This window comes from Puntigrus tetrazona, chromosome 7 (assembly GCF_018831695.1).
Source record: "Puntigrus tetrazona isolate hp1 chromosome 7, ASM1883169v1, whole genome shotgun sequence".
NCBI lineage: Eukaryota > Metazoa > Chordata > Actinopteri > Cypriniformes > Cyprinidae > Puntigrus > Puntigrus tetrazona.
The window spans coordinates 31074749-31094116 of NC_056705.1; the positions used below are offsets into that span (position 1 = coordinate 31074749).

Consider the following 19368-nt stretch of genomic DNA (forward strand, 5'->3'; position numbering starts at 1 on the left):
TTCCTTGTTGTAAAGTTGTAAAAAATCTCATGATTTGCTACTTCCTAGTTGGTGACAGGTGCTATTGAGGAAGGGGCAATTTCGTTCTCAAGATAATCTGATTGGATAGAAATCGGTGCAATGCAATATTTTTCCCAGGAGAGTTAGTGAATGTCTGCCATGTGCGACGTTGAGAGAAACGTACGATTTAAGCCTGGCTTCGCTTTTTGAATAATTATGTATATAAACCCACACAGTGACGTAGACGTGGGGGCATGCGTAATTAAACTGTTTTAGGATGGTTTGGACAAGTCTTAACTTTTATAAGGAAAAAACTTTAGGCATCTTATCTATGCACAAACAGCACTCAAAAGAGAAAGGAAAACTTGAAGTCACATCATATGACCCTTTTAACAAGGAAATGAAATTAAAGGACAAAACTATTATTATTTCCAGGAGTAACTTTAAACATTTAATCTCATTCAGCAGTATTTGACAGAAGATGATTAAAGAAGTAAATAAAATCGCATATTTAAGGAGGGAACCCTCTTAAGAAATTAAAACAGTTGTTTGTTAAATGGGTTAATTATATGCTTAATTAATTCTTGTTCTGTCCAAATCATTTGAAGTAATTTTGCGGCCCACTATTGAGCCCTGGTTCTCTTGTTGAGAAGCACCGATCTAAAATAATATTCATTTATTTATCTTTTTATGTATTTATGTCTTTATGTATTTTTTTTCTTATAGGAAGTGGAAATCCTGGACATCAGTCAAATCAGGGACACCAGGACAGGGAGGTTTGCCAAGATGCCAAAGGTATGTTTTTATGTGTGCGTGTCTTGAAGGTTATGTTTGGAAAGGTTCGTGTGTCAGTGCACGTGAGTGGTAAGGTTTGTCTGTGTTTGTAGGACCAACGTATACGTGATACGCTGGGTTTGGGCAAAGGAGAAAACAACTCCGACACAAAGCTGCTAACTGTCGTCTACGGCAATGACCTGGTCAACATCTCCTTCCTCAACTTCCAAGCTGTGCAGGATGGCTATTGCAAGGTAACCACGACGACAGGCCCGTCACCTAGAGACCATGTCCATGCTATCGCTCCCTCTTTCTCTGTCCTGTTTTTCTGCTTTCTACCTCTGCAAGTGTGTGCTCTGAATGAACTACATCTGATGACTCTCATTTGATTTTTTTTTTTTTTTTTTTCCTCTCTCTTTTTAAAAGTCTGACACTGAAGTTTTATTGACTTATAGGATTATCGTATTTACGTAATAAACATGTGAGTTAATTTATGAATCTTTATTTGGTGTTATGATTGGGTTTCCAGGTGTGGACTGATGAGCTGTTTAAACTTGCCACAAATATACTGTCCCAGAATGCTTCCCGCAACATCTTCTTATTCAAAGCGTAAGTACTGTGTGTGTGTCTGTGTAGAGTGTGTGTGTGTGTGTGTGTCTGTGTAGAGTGTGTGTGTGTGTGTCTGTGGAGTGTGTGTGTGTGTGTGTGTGTGTGTGTGTCTGTGTAGAGTGTGTGTGTCTGTGTAGAGTGTGTGTGTGTGTGTGTCTGTGTAGAGTGTGTGTGTGTGTGTCTGTGTAGTGTGTGTGTGTGTGTGTGTCTGTGTAGTGTGTGTGTGTGTCTGTGTAGAGTGTGTGTGTGTGTGTGTGCACGCGCCATAAGCTGTTGTTTGAGGCAATTGACATATTGTTAGATCACAAATACAAAAACGAGTTCGTCCACTTCTCTGAACTTTGTATTGCACCGTTGCCTGTGATGTATTTATTTAATGTTTTTGAACATGTGGCATCTCACAATGCAATTTAATTTATTGTATATCACAATTTTCATGATTGTGACCAAATCTAAAAAATGATCTTTCAAATGCTACTGCCGTTTTTTTCTCTGCAACTTTGTCTTATTGTTGTGGTTTTTCTATCTTAAATGTGCGATCTTGTGTCTGAAAGAAAGATTTGCTTGCAGCTTTATTTATCATTAACGTGACTTCTGTGACTTTCTTACAGTTGTGCTTTTATAATGTCATATGTTCTATTAGACTCACAATTTGACTTTGAACTAAAGGCTTGGGGTTTGCCTCAGGGTGGGTTTTGTAATTGATGTTCATGGTTGGTCAGGTTAGTTCACCCAAATGTAAATTGAAAACTCTGGACCCCAGTCATGGAAGAAATGAAGTCCTAAAGACTTGATAATGAGTAAGCGCCGCAGTTTTTTTTTTTTAGTTAACTATTCACGTTAAACCTTCATTTACCACCAGAAATTGAGGTCGCAGCCTACCAGGCCAAGTAAAATACCCTTTATTGTCATAGTTTTTGTCAGGTGATTGTTGTACAAAAAATATATAGTGTTACTGACATTAAGGTTTAGTTAGATTTAAGTGCAAATGATTAGCATTAGACTGATGAAAAAGATGAAGTGTGATACTGTAAAATCTTTTTTTGCCTTTTTCGTAGTTACACCAAGCTGAAGCTGCAGGTAAACCAGGATGGGAAAATCCCAGTGAAGAAGTGAGTAAAACACAAGCTGTTGTCTTACCATGTTTTAAGTACTTCAAGGCTTTCGTTGCTAATTTGCCACTTCTTCTTTTATCTTGCTTTCACTTCTTTTCTTTTTCTTTCTCTTTCACTTCTCTCAGCATCCTAAAAATGTTCTCGGATAAAAAACGTGTGGAGATGGCGCTGGAGCACTGTGGTCTGGTCAATAACAGGGTAATCAGTCAGTCAAGTTATTACACATTTAACCATCCAGATTTACCCTTCACCGTGATTCCGTGTGACGTGTTTGTGTCTGTTTTTTGTCTCTTTCATTAGAAATGTTTTTTAACCCACACCCATCGTATCTTTAGTCCAATCTCTTGTCGCGGCTCTCTCTGTCTTCACGTGTAATACGTTCCTTGTCATTTCTTTGCCACTCTATGGTGATCTGCGTACAGGCCTTTTATGGTTCAGTTTAGATACAGCGGAGCTGGTTTTAGATCAGCCCATCCACATGTAGGACTGTTCACTGTCTTAGACTGCCCTCTGGTGGTTGAGGCCTTATTTTATGCCTTTTTAACAAGTGTTTTTTTTAAATAATCTAGTCATTCACTGTACCCATATGAGCAACCCCAAAAACAAGCACAGCTCACTTTAGAATGCAGAGCAAATGTTGAACTGCGTTGTGTTAGGTACTGTCTGGCTTGTCATGTGGATATGAGTTGTTTTTTTTTATAATGTCGTAATCATATAGGCCTGTATACATCAATGTATTTTCAATACAACAAGATAGTTTTCCATGGTAATTTTTCCTTTTAAAATACACAGAAATGTAGAATTTGCATTTTACTCCGTTTACACCTTTAACAATAACATAGCTTTTTATAATATTATTTATTAAGATTTATATTTTAGTCTTAATTCATTCATTTACTCATTACATTAATTTTTTCGAATCATTTTCTTCAGGCGGAGGGTATAAAGCCGGATGACTTCACCTGGGAAATGTTCCAGAACTTTCTCAACAAACTAAGTCCCAGACCAGAGGTGGAGCGTATCTTCGTAGAGCTGTGAGTGAACAAAGTCTAACAGCAATGACAAAGATACAGTAACCGCTTCAGCACTTGCCTACCTTTTATTTACGTATGAATGCTAAAAGAAGAATGTTATTTTACTATATTATCCTAATAGGATTTTTACTACAGAAAAAGTTTTTGTTAGATTTGATATTTACAAAAAAACAATAGTTATGCTATTCAGAATAATGGTAACATTATAGAATAGGTCTCAATAGATTCCTAATTTGCTGCTTATTAATAGGTTTAGGTATAGGGTAGGATTAGGGATGTACAGTAAGGCATTATTATGAGCTCAGTTAGTACTAATAAATGACTAATATTCTAGTAATATGCATGCTAATAAGCAACTAATAGGTGTAACCGATAAATAAAGTGTTACTAAAATCATTTAAAATGTGATTGTGTGGAACATGTCAATGTAAAAATAAATACTGCTGAAATTTTGTTTCTAACACAGTGAAATTTATACATTATTAAGTGAGTCCAAATATGTCTTTATGTAACTATTTTATTTAATGTTTGTGACTTATTTCATTATTTTCTGTGTGTACCCAGTGGCTCCAAAGGGAAGCCCTTCCTGTCTCTGGATCAGTTGATGGACTTTATAAATCGAAAACAGAGAGATTCTCGACTAAATGAGGTTCTTTACCCACCACTCAAGCGAGATCAGGTCCGCCAGCTTATGGAGAGATACGAGACCAACACCAGCCAGCTGGAGAGGGGTACAAATTCACACACACACACACGTTTAGACATGGTGACAGTGAGTCTGATGGTGTTTCACATGTCCTTGTGTGAGCAGATCAGATCTCTCTGATGGGCTTCACAAAGTATCTTGGCGGGGAGGAGAACTCTGTGGTTCCTCCTGAGAGGTTGGACATCATCGATGATATGAACCAACCCCTGTCCCACTATTTCATCAACTCCTCACACAACACATACCTCACAGGTACGCAAATGCATAAACATTACCATATTTGCATACATAAATCATGTTTGACCTCTATGCGTTTCCCCCTTCAGTGGGTCAGCTGACAGGCCTGTCATCAGTGGAGATGTACAGGCAGGTGTTGCTGACAGGATGCCGCTGTATAGAGCTGGACTGCTGGAAGGGCCGCCCACCTGAAGAAGAGCCAATCATCACACACGGTTTTACCATGACAACTGAGATTTCGTTTAAGGTGTGTTTATTCAAGTTGGTCACATGGATTTGCCTGCTGACCAACAGAAATCTGCTTGGTTTGAAAGTGAAGCTGATGAAACTCAGTTTTTTAACTTGGAAACTGTGACTGCAAAAAACGTGACTGCACCTTTACTGTCAAAATGAAAGCTTCTTTGTTCAGACTACACACACACTGAACTACAATGAGGGATAAAGTTTCAGTATTTGCATTTTTAGGAAGTGATCGAGGCCATTGCTGAAAGTGCATTCAAGACATCTCCCTACCCTCTAATTCTGTCTTTTGAAAATCATGTGGACTCGTAAGTATAAGTGTGTGCATAATGCATATTTCTTGTTTTGTTTTTTATCTTGTTTATTTTATCTTGATTATCATACGGTCTTTTAGGGCAAAGCAGCAGGCTAAAATGGCAGAGTACTGTCGCTCTATGTTCGGGGATGCGCTGCTCATTGAACCCCTAGAGAAATATCCGGTGAGTTCTTCAACACCATAAAAAGGCTTCAATAATTATAAAACCCAATTTCGTTTCATTTTATATGTTTTTTAAGTTTTAAATCAATTAATACATCAGTCTATCAGTCAATCGATCTTTAAAAGGTTTTAAATCTTTATAAACTTTCATAGCCAACCTTTGTTAACATTAAACAAAGACCAGTGGAGTAATAAAAGTGTTGTGAAGGAAATTGGCTGTTTCAGACAGCCATTAATTTCAGTCATAATATTTCTCTCTCTCTCTCTCTCTCTCTCTCTCTCTCTCTCTCTCTCTCTCTCTATGTACATATACATATGTTTTATGTTATTGTTTTTACAGCTGGTTGCTGGTCAACAACTGCCAAGCCCCCAGGAACTCATGGGGAAGATCTTGATCAAGAACAAGAAGAAACATCAGCACAGGGCCTCTAATGGTGGGAGCATTAGACGGAAAGATGGAACAGATGAGCAGTCCTCACCTTTGAATGGTGTGTATACACACACACGCACATAAACCTAGTTTAATCCACCCCAAAAGTGACTCTGATTGAAATGGTTGCCAATACATCAAAACAATTACTACAATAATTTATGTACACTGTAGCAACATGTCTCAAAATCGGGTTTCATCTAACATTGGGTCTATTCACATGTGTACTTATTAAAAATAGAGATGCAGAGCAGTGGAAAAAAAAAATAAAAGACCAGACATAAGTATTTGTGGATCATTCGAGGGAATCAAAGTTAATAAAGGTCATTTTTACAAATATACATAGGACTGTTTTTGTGCAAAACTTTTTACAAGTAAATTGAAGCCTGTAGCTGAAGTTTCATGAAGAATCAGGTTAAAATCATTTTTTGAAAATCCGTGTCGGTATACCACTATCCGTGCATAGTGGTATACAAAAGCAGCCTCTGTGCGATTCAGCACTATTGGATTGTCCTGCTTGTTGTCCCAGCAACAGGTGCGATCTGTGATGTCTGATTTGCAATTAAATGTCTCTTTTAGTGAACAAGTCTAAAAACCATGACGTAAGCTTGAATCAGTCTGACAGCAAGCTCACTCACAACCTTTACTGTTTTGTCTTTTCTGGTATTACCGTCTTAAACAACCATTTCACGTTTGGTCTTCTATGCTAAAACATAACATTTTATTTTAGCATAATTTTTTTCTTATCACGTATTCTCATGGACCATTTTACTGCACATCTCTGCCTGATTAAGAGAGTTAGCTAATGAACCATATGTCATCATTTACCCTTGTTTGTCATCATTTGTCATCATTTACTCTTCTTGACTCTCTTTCTTGGACGGTTTGAACTCTTTCATTAGCTGTATTTTGCATCTCATCTGCACTGAAAATGTATAAAGATCTGCTTTAGTTGTAGCTTTCACTCTTTTTGTTCTCATTCAACAATTTCAAATACACATAATGCAGTTTTCTGTTGTCGATTTCATTTCACATTCAAACCCATTCATTATAAGATTTTTGTTTAGATTGTCCATTGTCTGATGGGGAGGTGGGTCAGCTCATGTCCAATGGGGGCGAGAAGCTTGCAGAGAGGATGGCCAAAGATCTTGATATCCGCAAGTCTATTGGTGGGTTTGTGCCTAGTTGACATGAGGTCTCAACCAATCAGGATGACAACTGATGTCACTTAGGCACCAGTATGGAAGTTTACAATTAATGCATTCATAGTATGTAATACATTTTCTGTGTCTTTGTTTCTGTGTGTATTATTTTTTTATGTGAATTTTTAGATCGGGGAGATGGGGAGAGTGAAGAGGAGGAGGAAGAGGAACCCATTCCAGATCCAAAGAAACACAACAACACTGATGAGGTAACTCCTGTCGATCTGTCACGTTTGCTGTTCTTCTCTCAGTCTCTCTTCCTGTGTGCAGCTTTGACGTGTCTCGCTGTTTCAGGGTACTGCGTACAGTGAGGTGAATGCTACAGAGGAGATGTCTACGCTGGTCAACTACATAGAACCTGTCAAATTCAAATCCTTTGAAGCGGCAGCCAGTGAGTTGTGATATCTTTCACATCATAGCTGTTACTATGTTATGCGTTCTATGTCTGAGAGCAATTAGAAGCCAGGACAGAATTACCTGTCCATTTCATGAAGTCTCATAATTGTTTAGTCCGTGAGATGTCTTGCACAGTTCGTCTTTGATCCCTCTCTTTCTCTTTTCAGAGAGGAATAAATATTTTGAGATGTCATCTTTTGTGGAGACCAAAGGCATGGACACATTAAAGAACTCTCCCAGCGAGTTTGTTGAGTATCCTTCACTAGCCACAGTCAGCAGATAATGACTGTTATAATGTGCTGCATCCTTGTTGCTACGGCTATTTATCTGCTAAAAGTATGTGAAGAAAAATCGTTGTATTTAGCAGAAGACTAGTTAAGTTTTGGTACATTCTACCATGTCATAATAGTGATAATAAACGAATCGGGTCACATTAATAGTTGTGTTTGGCATGTAGATGTTTGCGCTTTTATTTTCAAAAAATGTTGTTCTTCCTGAACGAAATGCCTGTTTTCAGATACAATAAAAAGCAGCTGAGTCGGATCTACCCCAAAGGGACTCGTGTGGACTCTAGTAACTATATGCCACAGCTCTTCTGGAACGTGGGATGCCAAATGGTGGCGCTTAACTTCCAAACTCTCGGTCAGCTTTGCAAAGAGCACTCTGATATTCCCGTCTTCTTTGGAGCCTTAAATCTTAAAGTTAGTTTATTTGTTCTCTCTCTCTCAGACTTGCCGATGCAGCTGAACACGGGGGTGTTTGAATATAACGGCCGCTGTGGTTATCTGCTGAAGCCGGAGTTCATGAGACGCACGGACAAACACTTTGACCCCTTTACTATGGACATTGTGGATGGCATTGTAGCCAACACAGTTAAAGTCAAGGTATTTTGTGCACATGTGGTATGCTATTTTACCTTGTAATTTCAAATCTAATATCTACAGTCTTGTCATTTGTCACTTTTCCCTCGCATGCATAGATCATCTCAGGTCAGTTTCTGAATGATAAGAAGGTTGGTGTTTATGTGGAGGTGGACATGTTTGGACTCCCTGCAGACACTAAAAGGAAGTATCGAACGAAAACATCTAACAACAACTCTCTGGACCCAGTCTGGGATGATGAAACATTTGTGTTCAACAAGGTAAGAAATGTTTGTCCTTAAGCGAATATCTCAAATTCATGAAACTGTAAAACTGTTTAATAATCTACACTTTTTTTGTTAAATGAAATGCTGTTAATTTCTGTCTTTCTAGGTGGTGCTGCCCACTCTTGCATCTCTGCGAGTTGCAGTGTATGAAGAAAATGGAAAGTTTATCGGCCATCGCATTTTGCCAGTATCGGCACTGCGCCCAGGTTTGTACAAATCTGAAACTGTGTTCTAACTGTCTCGTTAGGCTGGTACTACATCTGGTTGTTTATGCGTCTATTAGGATATCACTACATCTGTCTGAAGAATGAGCTCAACCAACCACTTTTGCTGTCGTCCCTACTTGTGTACACTGAGGCACAAGACTACATTCCCAACGAACACCAAGGTAAGAGAGGTTTCTGTGGGACTATGAATGCCGTGACAATGAGTTATAATCTGCTACATAGATGAAATATTAGCAGCTGGTGAGTTATATTGCTGTGCAAATATAAATGTTTGTGTATATATGTAATAAAACAAAAAATATGGTTAATGGATCACCCAGAGTATGATTCAATCTAGCAGTCTTTCAGTTATAAGCCCTGATGTTTGCCTTCTGCACCATTCATAATCACACCCTGTTCTGGAATCTTACTTTTTTCCCCTCTGTCTTGCTCTTTGTTTTTGTGTAGAGTATGCAGAGGCTCTGACAAACCCAATCAAACATCTCTCTCTGCTGGCCCAGAGAGAAAGGCAGCTATTAGCACTTATGGAGGATCCCACTGAGGTCAGTCACACCTGTCAATTTGACCCATTATAGGTGTCATTTAGCAAATGACTGGCTGTATCCTATGTAAAATTCTGGTTATAGTAGCCACCTTTCCATTACCCTTCAAATTGCAGCTCACACATTTCTGAAGTGGCTCTCCATGCTGCTTATGTAAAGATACATGTATACATGTATAAATATATTTAAAATCTGTTAAATCTTGCAAAAAATCTCTCTCTCCGTAGCCATGACTTATTGCGAGAGGCAAAATATTATGTTTTAGTGGCATAACATTGGTTAATAGGAACATTTTGCAAATAGTTTTTGCAATACTTTTTTATGGACATTTATAAAATATCGGCAAAGTTTTGTGCAAATCTGTAATCAAAACGTGGCTAGTGACTGTTTTGAATGAAAAATTTGAACTTGAACTAAACAATCCACCTAGTGATCTCCCATTTGAACTTGCAATCCATCCTAAAATTTTAAAGAAACTTTATTTGCCTATCTTTCTGTTGTTCCAAAGGTTTGTTTTTGTGTGGGAAACAAACCAAAATGTACGTTTTTGTTCACTGAAAATCTTCCGTCAGCGGTATTCAGTCCTGTTCCCCAAGCAAGTGATTCTTTTGATGCAAATTTTTGATGCAAAACTATTTCTTTTACTATTTGCTCACTTTACATTACATTTACATTTACATTTAGTCATTTTGCAGACAGCTTTTATCCAAAGCGACTTACAATTGAGAGTACAACAGCGATTCATTTTTTTGAGAGACAAACAGACAGAGAAAGTGCTTGTAACACCCAGTCACAGGCAGTGTTCAAATTAGTGTTCAAATTACTCACTTCTGCATGAATGAACATCTTGTAGGTGTTTCAGCCATTAAGTGAATACATACTGTGTGTGTGTGTGTGTGTGTGTGTGTGTGTGTCTGCAGGGTGGACCTTTAAAACAAGATGAAGGAGACAAGTTTGACTCTGGCTGCTTGACCTCTGTTGACCCTATTTGCCCTGTGCCATCTTCAACAGTTCCTCCTGTACTTACTGAGGTCATGAACCCTCCTGCATCAGGTTCGGTCTCATCACAGAACCAGTCACTCATTTTCCTGTTGTTTTGCTCAGTTTCGTTCTCATGCACACACCCCTCCCCATGTTTGCATTTTGGCCATAATGTTTCAGCCATTTCATTTCTCCTGTCTGTTAGGGGTATAGCAGTTTTCTGTCATGATAAAAAGATGATAATCTGTTTGGGTAAAGACATTTGGAGTGATGCACAGTGCAAGGTTAATCTGTGTCGCACTCTGTAAGACTTCAAGGTGCTGTTGACTACAGAAACAAAGCATAGCAGAAGATGTTTTCTCAAGTTGGCAGCATGGTTAAGAGTGGACAACCAATTTAAGCTTTTACAAAAATTTTTAGAGAATTTCCTTTCAAATTTAGTTCTCATGTTATGCTATATGAATATGTACTGCTATTTTTAAGGCAAGCTGTTACCAAGTGCTTGTGATTCTTGTGAACATTTCTAATAAAAATAGCTAATTAAGAATACACCCCCAACCCCCCCTATCTCAAACAGTGACCTTCGAAACAGCAATACATACTGAAACGTTATACCTCCAATGTCTATTTGTGAATATGCATGTCATGTCCATTAAGTGAACTGAGTGCTTGTGTGTAATACATTTTAGGCCAAAAAGAAGATTTAGTCAACAATATTCTTAAAGGTAAGATTCACTCACTCTCATCTAATCATTGTACGCTCATCTGTCCCCTGTAGAATGCTGAGAGATGTTGCAGATCACAGACAAGCTTTGCATCTGTTTGTGTTTTGCAGTAATCGAACCAGAGTCTATTGATGAGCTCAAAAAGCACAACTCCTACCTGAAGCTGTTGAAGAAGCAATGCAAAGAACTCAAGGAGCTGAAAAAGAAACATCTAAAAAAGGTAAAAAAAAAAAAAAAACACTCTACTTGCAGTTATGTATGTACCATCCGGGCTATATTTAACATGGTAATGTGCACGTTCTTCAAATCCGGCTTTGACATTTGGTTGAGAAAGCCTGGATGGAAAGGGTTTTTTGCCATGTATTTCTAGTATGTATGAACATGCACTGTAGCTAATATGTCCTATTTGATGGGCTTTGCTATCGATAAATCTTACAGATCTTACATTTTCAAATGAAATTTCCATGATGGTGTTTTCACAACTTTCAAAAAAAGAATTTTGCAGATTTGGTAATGTGTTCAAGACACTAAAATTTGTTACATTGACCAACAAAAATCTGATTTGAAAGTGAGCTTTGCTTTATACATTTCTTCTTTGCAAAAATGTGGCAGTTGTAGCCTTTATAGCTCTGGAATTAGTTCAAGTAAGAAATGTTTTTATTTTATAAAACACTGTAAAAACTATGTAAAACCTTCTTTCACACATTTAATTGTCAAAACAGCCAAGCATTCATTAGCTTTTAAAGTTATTATAGTAACAATATTATAGAGCAAAAGTTTCCAATACTGGTCTGGGAGAACCTCCAACAGTGCACACTTTAGATGCCTCCCTAATCAAACCCATCTGATTGAACTCATCAACAAATTTGTTTGTCAGATAAGAGAGAAATGTGCAGTGTTGGAGGTTCTCCAGGACCAGGATTTGGAGTCGCCGTTATTGAGCGAGAGAACTTGAGTCTAGCACAGTTCTCAGTAGATAGCAATGGTGTTAGTCAATTTTCTTAGCTGTATGGCTTTTTGAAGGTCAGATCCTTAGCTAAAGTAATATGGTTAATAAGCTCAAGACCTGGAGTTACTTCAATGTCATGATTCAACATGGAAATGAATCAATGTTTCATGTTGAAACGTCATCAGCCAATCAGTATCAAGCAGTCAGTTGTGCTGTGGCATAAGAATTGCAAGCTTAAAAAGTTTATAATTATATTGTTTTTTATGTGTTTCAGGTGTGGGCCCTCAATAAGGAGCAAAGGACTCGCTGTAGTCAGCTGAACTCTGACCTCCAGAGGAAACGGAGTCAGATGGAGAAGCGCCTCCGCTCCAGTCTGAAGAAAACGTGAGGACATTTAGATTCAACATTGACTGTTTGACCTTAAACAGTGCTGACCAGGTGGATGTTGTGCTCGAGTGCTGTTTACTGTAATTCTTACAATGATTACAGAGCGATCAAGAGGTCAGAAGCTCAGAGTGGTAAAGCAGCCAAATGGAAATGAATGTTCAGTTCTCATGAGGAAGAGCGTGGAATCAAACTCTGATGCTTATTTCACATTGTTTAAAGCATGGAGGGACACCAACGGTTAACCACAAACTGTTTTATTTCATTAAGTTGTATGAGATACCAAACACTCTGACCTTTTATAGAACATCTGCCTTTTGAATAGTTTTCACATGCTCACTGTCAGAACGTTGCTTAATTTATTAGTGACCTAGATATAGTGTCGAATCAGTTAAATCGGTACATTTAAGGTACATTTCAAGTTCCAGAGTCAAATTCAATTTTGAAAAAAAAAAGTTTTGCTGGCCTTTAGGTAAAAGAACATTGGAGATTGTTTGCTTTGAATATTTTTTTATTCACTATTATTAATATTATCATATTTTTATTATTGAATAGATGTTTGCTATTTGTGTGTGTGTGTGTAGTGGGTCAGAGGAGGGTCAGAGGGAACTGAATGAGCTGGATGTGGAGGTGCAGAAACAGATGGACCACTTCAAAGAGAAGCAGATGCAGGAGCTTCTTGTGCTTAGACAGGCACAGCATCAGACAGAGAAAGAGGCTAAACAATTCCACCTCAACGAGGTATGACACATGACTACCGCCCAAAGACACGGCGATCACAGCTGCTCTTTAAGGCACTTCACACACACTGCAAAAAAATGTGTATTCTATGTGACTCTGTGCTTGTGTGTCAGGCCAATCAGAAATTGAGGGAAATCGCCCAAGAATGCCAAGCAGCCCAGATCAAGAAGCTCAAGGAAGTGTGTGACAAGTGAGAAACCATTCTTCTTTGTTTATGTGTTTGAGGTCCATTTATGTGTTTGTTGGCAAATGCTAAATTGTCACATTTCTACCCACAGAGAAAAGAAAGAGTTGCAGAAGATTCTGGACAGGAAAAGGCTGAACAGCATCATCGAGGCCAAAAAATCAGAAAAGGACAAGGCCGAGGCGTGAGTAATAGTTTTTCTTATCTCAAGGACAGTGTTAGTGTCAGTTTAGGGTTAAAAGGTTAGTGCAAACAAAATAAAAATTCTGTCATGATTTAGTCAACTTCTTCTCATTTCATACTCATACAAGATATTATAAAGAACGTTGGTAACAAGCGCGTTTTGGTTACCATTGATTTTCACTGTATGGACAAAAAACCTGATCTTGTTTCAAAGAGGACAATAAGTCTAACATGTTTGGAGCCACATGAATAAATGATAAAAGCATTTTCATTTTGGGGCAAACTATACAGTACCTTAAAGTGGCTTGCCTCTGAAACACAGTGGATGCTGAGGATAAATGCGAATGATATATCGGTGACCTGTGAATGGACACTATCTGCCTTAAAGGGATGGTTCACCTAAAATAAAAAATTATCACCATCATCTTCACCCCCATGTCTCACTGTTGTTTTTGACTCCACATCTTAATGTGAAATGTTCTGAAATGCCTCCGAGAAATCAAGCAGCTATATTTTTCATTGTCCTGTTATTGAAACTGTCAGATAAAATGTAAAGGAGAAACAGAGAAAAGCTACCAGTTGTGAATTTGATGCTGAGGCTCATCAAGCCATTAACATAACAAACTTTGCAGGGTCAGCATTGCTCTTAGCACCTCGATGATAGTGTATAATGACTGTAACCTTCTGTCATTCTCTCACTCAGCAGGGAGCTGAATGAGATCAATAGGAAACATATCAATGAATCGGTTAACTTAATCCGACAGGTGAGTAGAGTTGTGGAAACATTTATGCATTTAGTGTTGTTTGTTTAGGGTGTATTATCTTTTTAGACAATCTTAATCTTACCTTTTTCTAATTAAGTGCCACTCCGTTTTTAATTTTTAACAGTTAACTGTGTGTACTGAATGCATAAAGGCCTTGACACGCCATACCGACATCAAAGAACTATTGGAGACTGTTATCGGGTTGGCTTGATACTACAATTGGTGGCTTCAATAAGTCAATAAGTAATATCTTTGTACTGATACCATATTTGACACACAAGCAGCCTCAAAAGAACTGAATTATCGTGGGGTTTTTTTAAGAACACGTAGTGAAACCCAGTATTTACTAAGCATAAATCATTTGAGATATTATCTTCTTATAATCTGGCTCCTTAAGCTGAATAGCCAGTCGGTTTGATTACTCCCAACAAGCTCCGCCGACATACTCAGCTGTCAAAAACCATCCAGGTCGGCACGGGTAGCCTCGTCATCATTTAGTTTGAGTCCCGACTCGCAGACCTTTCCCGATTTCACTCCATTATCTTTTTACCCCTTTGCCTTCTGTCAGCTATCATCTGTCCTGTCAAAATTAAAAGCAAAGCTGTCTTAAAAATAAACAAAACAATTTATTAATTTCCTTAATTCTTTCTTTTTCTGTTTAGCTGGAAGTGTCTCAAGGGAAGCGACAAGAGAAGTTAAAAGGCCTTCACAAGGACATTCTTCAAAAAATAGAGGAGGAGGTTCCGATGGTCAGTCCATGCACAGATTGTTCATCGTTATATTCTTTTCTTTATTAATCAATTCCACACATTTATGGCAAAATAAAAAAAAAATAGCCAGTCTGTTTGATCTCTCCCAACAAGCTCTGCCGACGTACTTAGCTGTCAGAAAAGCCTTCCGGTCGGATTTTCAGGTCATCATTTCAGATTCTGAAAGCTAGGGTTGCACATCATACTACAAAGTGTGCATTTCAAATTGTCACAGTGAAAATATTCAACAGGTTTAAAAAGGACAATAAGTTAAGAAAGAGAACCCGGCTGTGTATTTGAACACTGTTTAACAGCACCCTCAGTGGCTCCTATAATAGATTTCCTAGGTATGGGATTGTATTCTGATTATCTGTGCAGAACTGTCAAAGGCACAAAGTTAACTGGACGAGCCTTTGCTTGAATTTTTTTACTTCTGGTGGATATACCTTTTTGGTCCCCCCTTTGCCTTCTTATTTGTAATTTGTTCTTATTTTTTAGTACTAAACGTTTTAACCACATTTGTTAAAACCCCTTTATAACCATTTCTCACAAATTTTGCAAAAAGAAATAGGGTATATCGAATAATTCTGCTAGAACATATCTAAACTAATAATTCATTGGTGATTTAAAAATCTGTTGCTTTTGCCTATGCATGTTCATTTATGTTTTATTATTGAGTCCAGATTAATCTCCTTAGTCCTTATATTTCCTTAATGATATTTCCTTAATGAAATATCTTTTTTTCCATTATTTTAATGCTCTAAACAATTAAAAAATATATATTTCTCTGGTCTTATTATTTAAGGGAAGTAAATATTTTTTTACATTTAATAGCTCATATTGTCATATAAATCTTTAGCCATATCGCCACCCCTAGTTTGAAGATCTCATAATACAATTTGTAAGCTTAGATGTTTTTTTATTGTTTTTTTTCCTTGCCCCTCCTGCTTTAAATGGAATCTTCTCGTCTCTGCAGGATCAGGCCCGTCTGACACGCGACTGCGAAGCAGAGCTGAAGCGCTTGCCGGAAGAGATCTATCAGTATCTGCAGGAGATCGAGAGTAAAGGCTCTCGTAAAGACACTCTGGTGGGTCAGGCCAACGACAGCCCCAGCTCCGGCCCCCCCTCTAACTGCAGCACACCCCCTTATTCCTCCCCCAATCACAGCTGGAGCAACATGTCCAATAACTCGTCCTCAATGCTGGACTCCTCCTCCACCTCAAACACTGCCGTCAACTCAGAGACGGATTCTACAGGAGTGTACTAGTGATACTACAGATCTTTCTTTTGTTTTTCTTATCACTCTCTCCAGTCCATTTCTATCCTCGGTGTGAATTTTAAGAATAGATATAGTATTACTAAAAGCTGTATGCATTTTTGGAGGGTTTTGTTGTTGTTTAGCCTGCATACACCTTGCCATCATGTCTGTCTGAATCAACTCTGACATTCTTTTTAACCAAATTCCTGTTTTAATCCGTAAACACGGCGGATTTTATCTAGCTTTAATAACGTGGCCTCTCGTTCATACTAGCACCTGTACACAAGATACCTGTGGAAACCAGAGGGATAGGGTTTTCTATTTATTTCAGTTCTATATTGGGCACTTTGCAGCACTATGGGTAGTGCAGCGAGTTGTCCTAAAGGTGGCAGTGTAAATTTGGCAGTAATACCTTCTGACGCTGTGATGCTAGCGCTAGACTCATGCTTAGTCTTAAAGGTACCCGTTTACATAATAATGCGCAGATGGACTATTTCTTACACAGCGCCAACAAAATTAATTTCACCCCAGCGACGAAACATCCGGTCTTGTGAATGTTGATCAGGCCCTGAGCACACTTTGAAAAATGTTTTTCACTAGGGCAACTTTATTTATTTACCTTATTTGCTTCCAAAAAGTGTGCCCTTATTAAAGTGATAACTTTTAGGGCTACGTAAGGTGCCGAGTCGACCGTTTGAGGGTACCGCCCCAGTGACGAGCTATCAATCAGCACCTTTTTTTTTTTCCTAAAAGTACGTAGTGTTTGTTTGTGTCCGATGACAGTAAAATGATTAAGTGCCTCGCATTTACATGTACTTTGCCTGAACTCTCTCACCCAGTTAATGCGTTCTAAAATCCCATAATCCCACTCGCTCTCTTTCCTATACCTCCCCCGTATCTGTCTCTCTACCGGTTGGCTTAATCTAATCTAATCTAATCTTATCCAGATTCTGTGTAATTGGCAGCGATCCCGCATCTCACACCGTCTGAAATCCAGTGATGTCTAGGAAACTTCAAACTGCCAAACCCCCCTCTCGGATCTTCTCACGTTCCGGGTGCCGTGTCAGGAACGCTGCATACAAATCCCTCGTCTGGCTTTATCAGGGTCTATTCAGAGTCATGTTGCATAATATGCAGCAAAAGCAGAGCATATGAGATGAGTTTTTAATGTGAGATTGAAGCAAGACTTTTACAGCTTAGCTCTGATCACCACAATCCAGGGCTTTTTTAATCCATTAGAATGTATGATGTTTGGATTTTGCTTTCTCGTACTGTAATCTGCTCTGCCCCCCACCCGCTATTTCATGTTTGCTTTTGTACATTTGGGCAGTTTTTTTTTTAATTCTATGCGCATGTGCGTCTTTCCTCCACCTTTTTTCATTCTCTTTGTGTCTCTCAGGGCTTCGCAGCTTAATATTAAGACAGTTGGAGTTGAGCGGGCATCATTCACACTGGTGTGCTTGGTGCTTAACGATCTCAATTGAAGCACTTTGAGAAAGACAATGATAACAGCACTTATGATTATCAAACAATTACATTTGCTGAGCGAGTAACATAATATGCATCATGGACATGACGGTTCTTCTGCATGCTTGGACGATAATATTTCCCAGTGTAATTTACAAAGTGTGTGCGCGCGCGTGTGTGTGTGTGTGTCCGTATGTGTGAGGTAAGCTCTGGCTGTGAGAATGAACACTGCACAGTAGAGTTTAGAAGGCCAGAAGCCAAAAAGGGCTGAAACGAGATGAGATGGACAACACCATTGTTTGCTATGAGAAGCGAGCATGAGTGTATGTGACTCAGCCCATATAATGTGTTCATATGTTAAGTCGATAGCTTTATTTACCCGTATGAACAGGGATAAATGGTACTTGCATGTAAATGTTTCCTCTCTGTGTCTCTCGTTATCTTTGGAGAGGGACATAAGTGTTGTATATACTACCAGGAAATATTAATGTGTGTATTTCAGTCCAAACCACGAGAGAGTTTATATCCATTTACATATAATTAATTCAATTTTAAATATAAATGCGTAAATGAATTTTACTACTGACTAGAGGAGAGGTTGAGTGTGACTTCTGTCTTTTTTCTTGCCTCTTAGGCTAATCTAGTGTCCTAACGATACGCACACTATACAGGTAACCTAAGCACCATTCAGCTGTCTTCTAATGTGCGGTATTTGATTTCTAACTTAAAATGAGGTGCAGGTGTTTTATATTGAGACACAAAAACTTTATGGCCTATCTTTTTTTTTTTTTTTTTTGATACTGATGATTGTCTTGTTCTTTACAGTGGCATGATTCTATATTGTTCCTTATGTTATGTCACTTCATGGTTCTGTTTTGTGTATAGACAGTAGTTATGGTTGAATGGCGCTTTTTTTATCATTTAAAAACCCAACAATTCCTTTTTTGAAATGATGTAATTTAGAAATCCACTTTTTAGTGTCTTAAGATGGGACAAAATTCATGTGGTTGCTCCGATTTCTTTTGATTTTAGCACCTTTTATATTGTTTTATTAATGCTTGCAAAGCATATCATGTAAATTGAATTTGTTGTTGGTACAGGTGTTTTTTTTTTTTTTTTTTTGCTTTTTTTTCTTTCAAAGCAGACATTAGCATGCTAATTTCAGTCTATTATCAGACATCCTCAGGGGACAAGCCAGGCTGGTCCATCACACATGTGGGCCAAACTGAGTGATGCTGGTGTGTGTACTGAAATCAGTGAGGACTGCAGTCAGACTTTAAGGGACAAAACATGCTTACCCAAGGGCTAACTTCTGCTTGGCCTCAGTTACAGCTTTAACCAAGTACATATCTTTATAGTTCATAGTTTGTTTCTCTTTCTCTGCATGTGTCTCTTTATTACCTTCCTACTGAAACACTCTTTTGTTAACACTGTATGTAGATAATGTACTGTTCTGCCTTGTTTAAAGGGAAAATTATTACTCTGGATGTAATTTTTATTGCCTCGATAAATAATATAACTGTACATTCAATAAATACAGAACATTGTCAAAAATGTCTTGTTTGTGCTTCCCTTTTTTCAGTTCTCTTTTCCTAGGATGAGAACAAGTTCTCAGATTGTGAAAGACAGATTATATGACATGATGTGTGAGACATTGTTACTTTACTAGACCCTTTTAAACATTTTCCAGTGTTAAAATTGACAAAAAAAGAAACATTTAAAAAAATAAGTATAGTCCTTGCTAGTAGTAATGGTATATATTAACGTTTTAATATAAAAAGCTTAAGTGTAATTTTTTTATTGGGGTTTTGTGTGCGTGTGTGTATTGAAGGTAAAGTTGCTGCTT

General features: G+C 38.1%; 1 protein-coding gene across 3 annotated transcripts in view; it reads left to right on the forward strand.

The window, feature by feature from the left end:
• Positions 1-19076, forward strand: part of plcb3 (phospholipase C, beta 3 (phosphatidylinositol-specific)) — a 44156-nt gene extending 25080 nt beyond the window's left edge. Inside the window, exons 3-34 of one of the 3 annotated variants that reach the window (XM_043244406.1) lie at positions 727-795; positions 888-1028; positions 1304-1383; positions 2442-2495; positions 2624-2696; positions 3432-3532; positions 4097-4263; positions 4344-4490; positions 4565-4722; positions 4941-5023; positions 5110-5194; positions 5534-5681; positions 6691-6792; positions 6955-7034; positions 7120-7216; positions 7389-7473; positions 7739-7863; positions 7951-8105; positions 8201-8362; positions 8475-8574; positions 8652-8756; positions 9043-9137; positions 10058-10190; positions 10808-10843; positions 10954-11063; positions 12067-12176; positions 12761-12917; positions 13031-13107; positions 13196-13285; positions 13988-14048; positions 14711-14797; positions 15774-19076. In XM_043244406.1, coding sequence (XP_043100341.1) covers positions 727-795; positions 888-1028; positions 1304-1383; positions 2442-2495; positions 2624-2696; positions 3432-3532; positions 4097-4263; positions 4344-4490; positions 4565-4722; positions 4941-5023; positions 5110-5194; positions 5534-5681; positions 6691-6792; positions 6955-7034; positions 7120-7216; positions 7389-7473; positions 7739-7863; positions 7951-8105; positions 8201-8362; positions 8475-8574; positions 8652-8756; positions 9043-9137; positions 10058-10190; positions 10808-10843; positions 10954-11063; positions 12067-12176; positions 12761-12917; positions 13031-13107; positions 13196-13285; positions 13988-14048; positions 14711-14797; positions 15774-16064 — 3564 coding nt within the window. In that variant the 3' untranslated portion in view covers positions 16065-19076. The remainder of the gene's footprint in view (positions 1-726; positions 796-887; positions 1029-1303; positions 1384-2441; positions 2496-2623; positions 2697-3431; positions 3533-4096; positions 4264-4343; positions 4491-4564; positions 4723-4940; positions 5024-5109; positions 5195-5533; positions 5682-6690; positions 6793-6954; positions 7035-7119; positions 7217-7388; positions 7474-7738; positions 7864-7950; positions 8106-8200; positions 8363-8474; positions 8575-8651; positions 8757-9042; positions 9138-10057; positions 10191-10807; positions 10844-10953; positions 11064-12066; positions 12177-12760; positions 12918-13030; positions 13108-13195; positions 13286-13987; positions 14049-14710; positions 14798-15773) is intronic. The other 2 variants (XM_043244407.1, XR_006251354.1) reach the window with 2 other exon arrangements.
• The last annotated feature ends 292 nt before the right edge of the window (positions 19077-19368 follow it).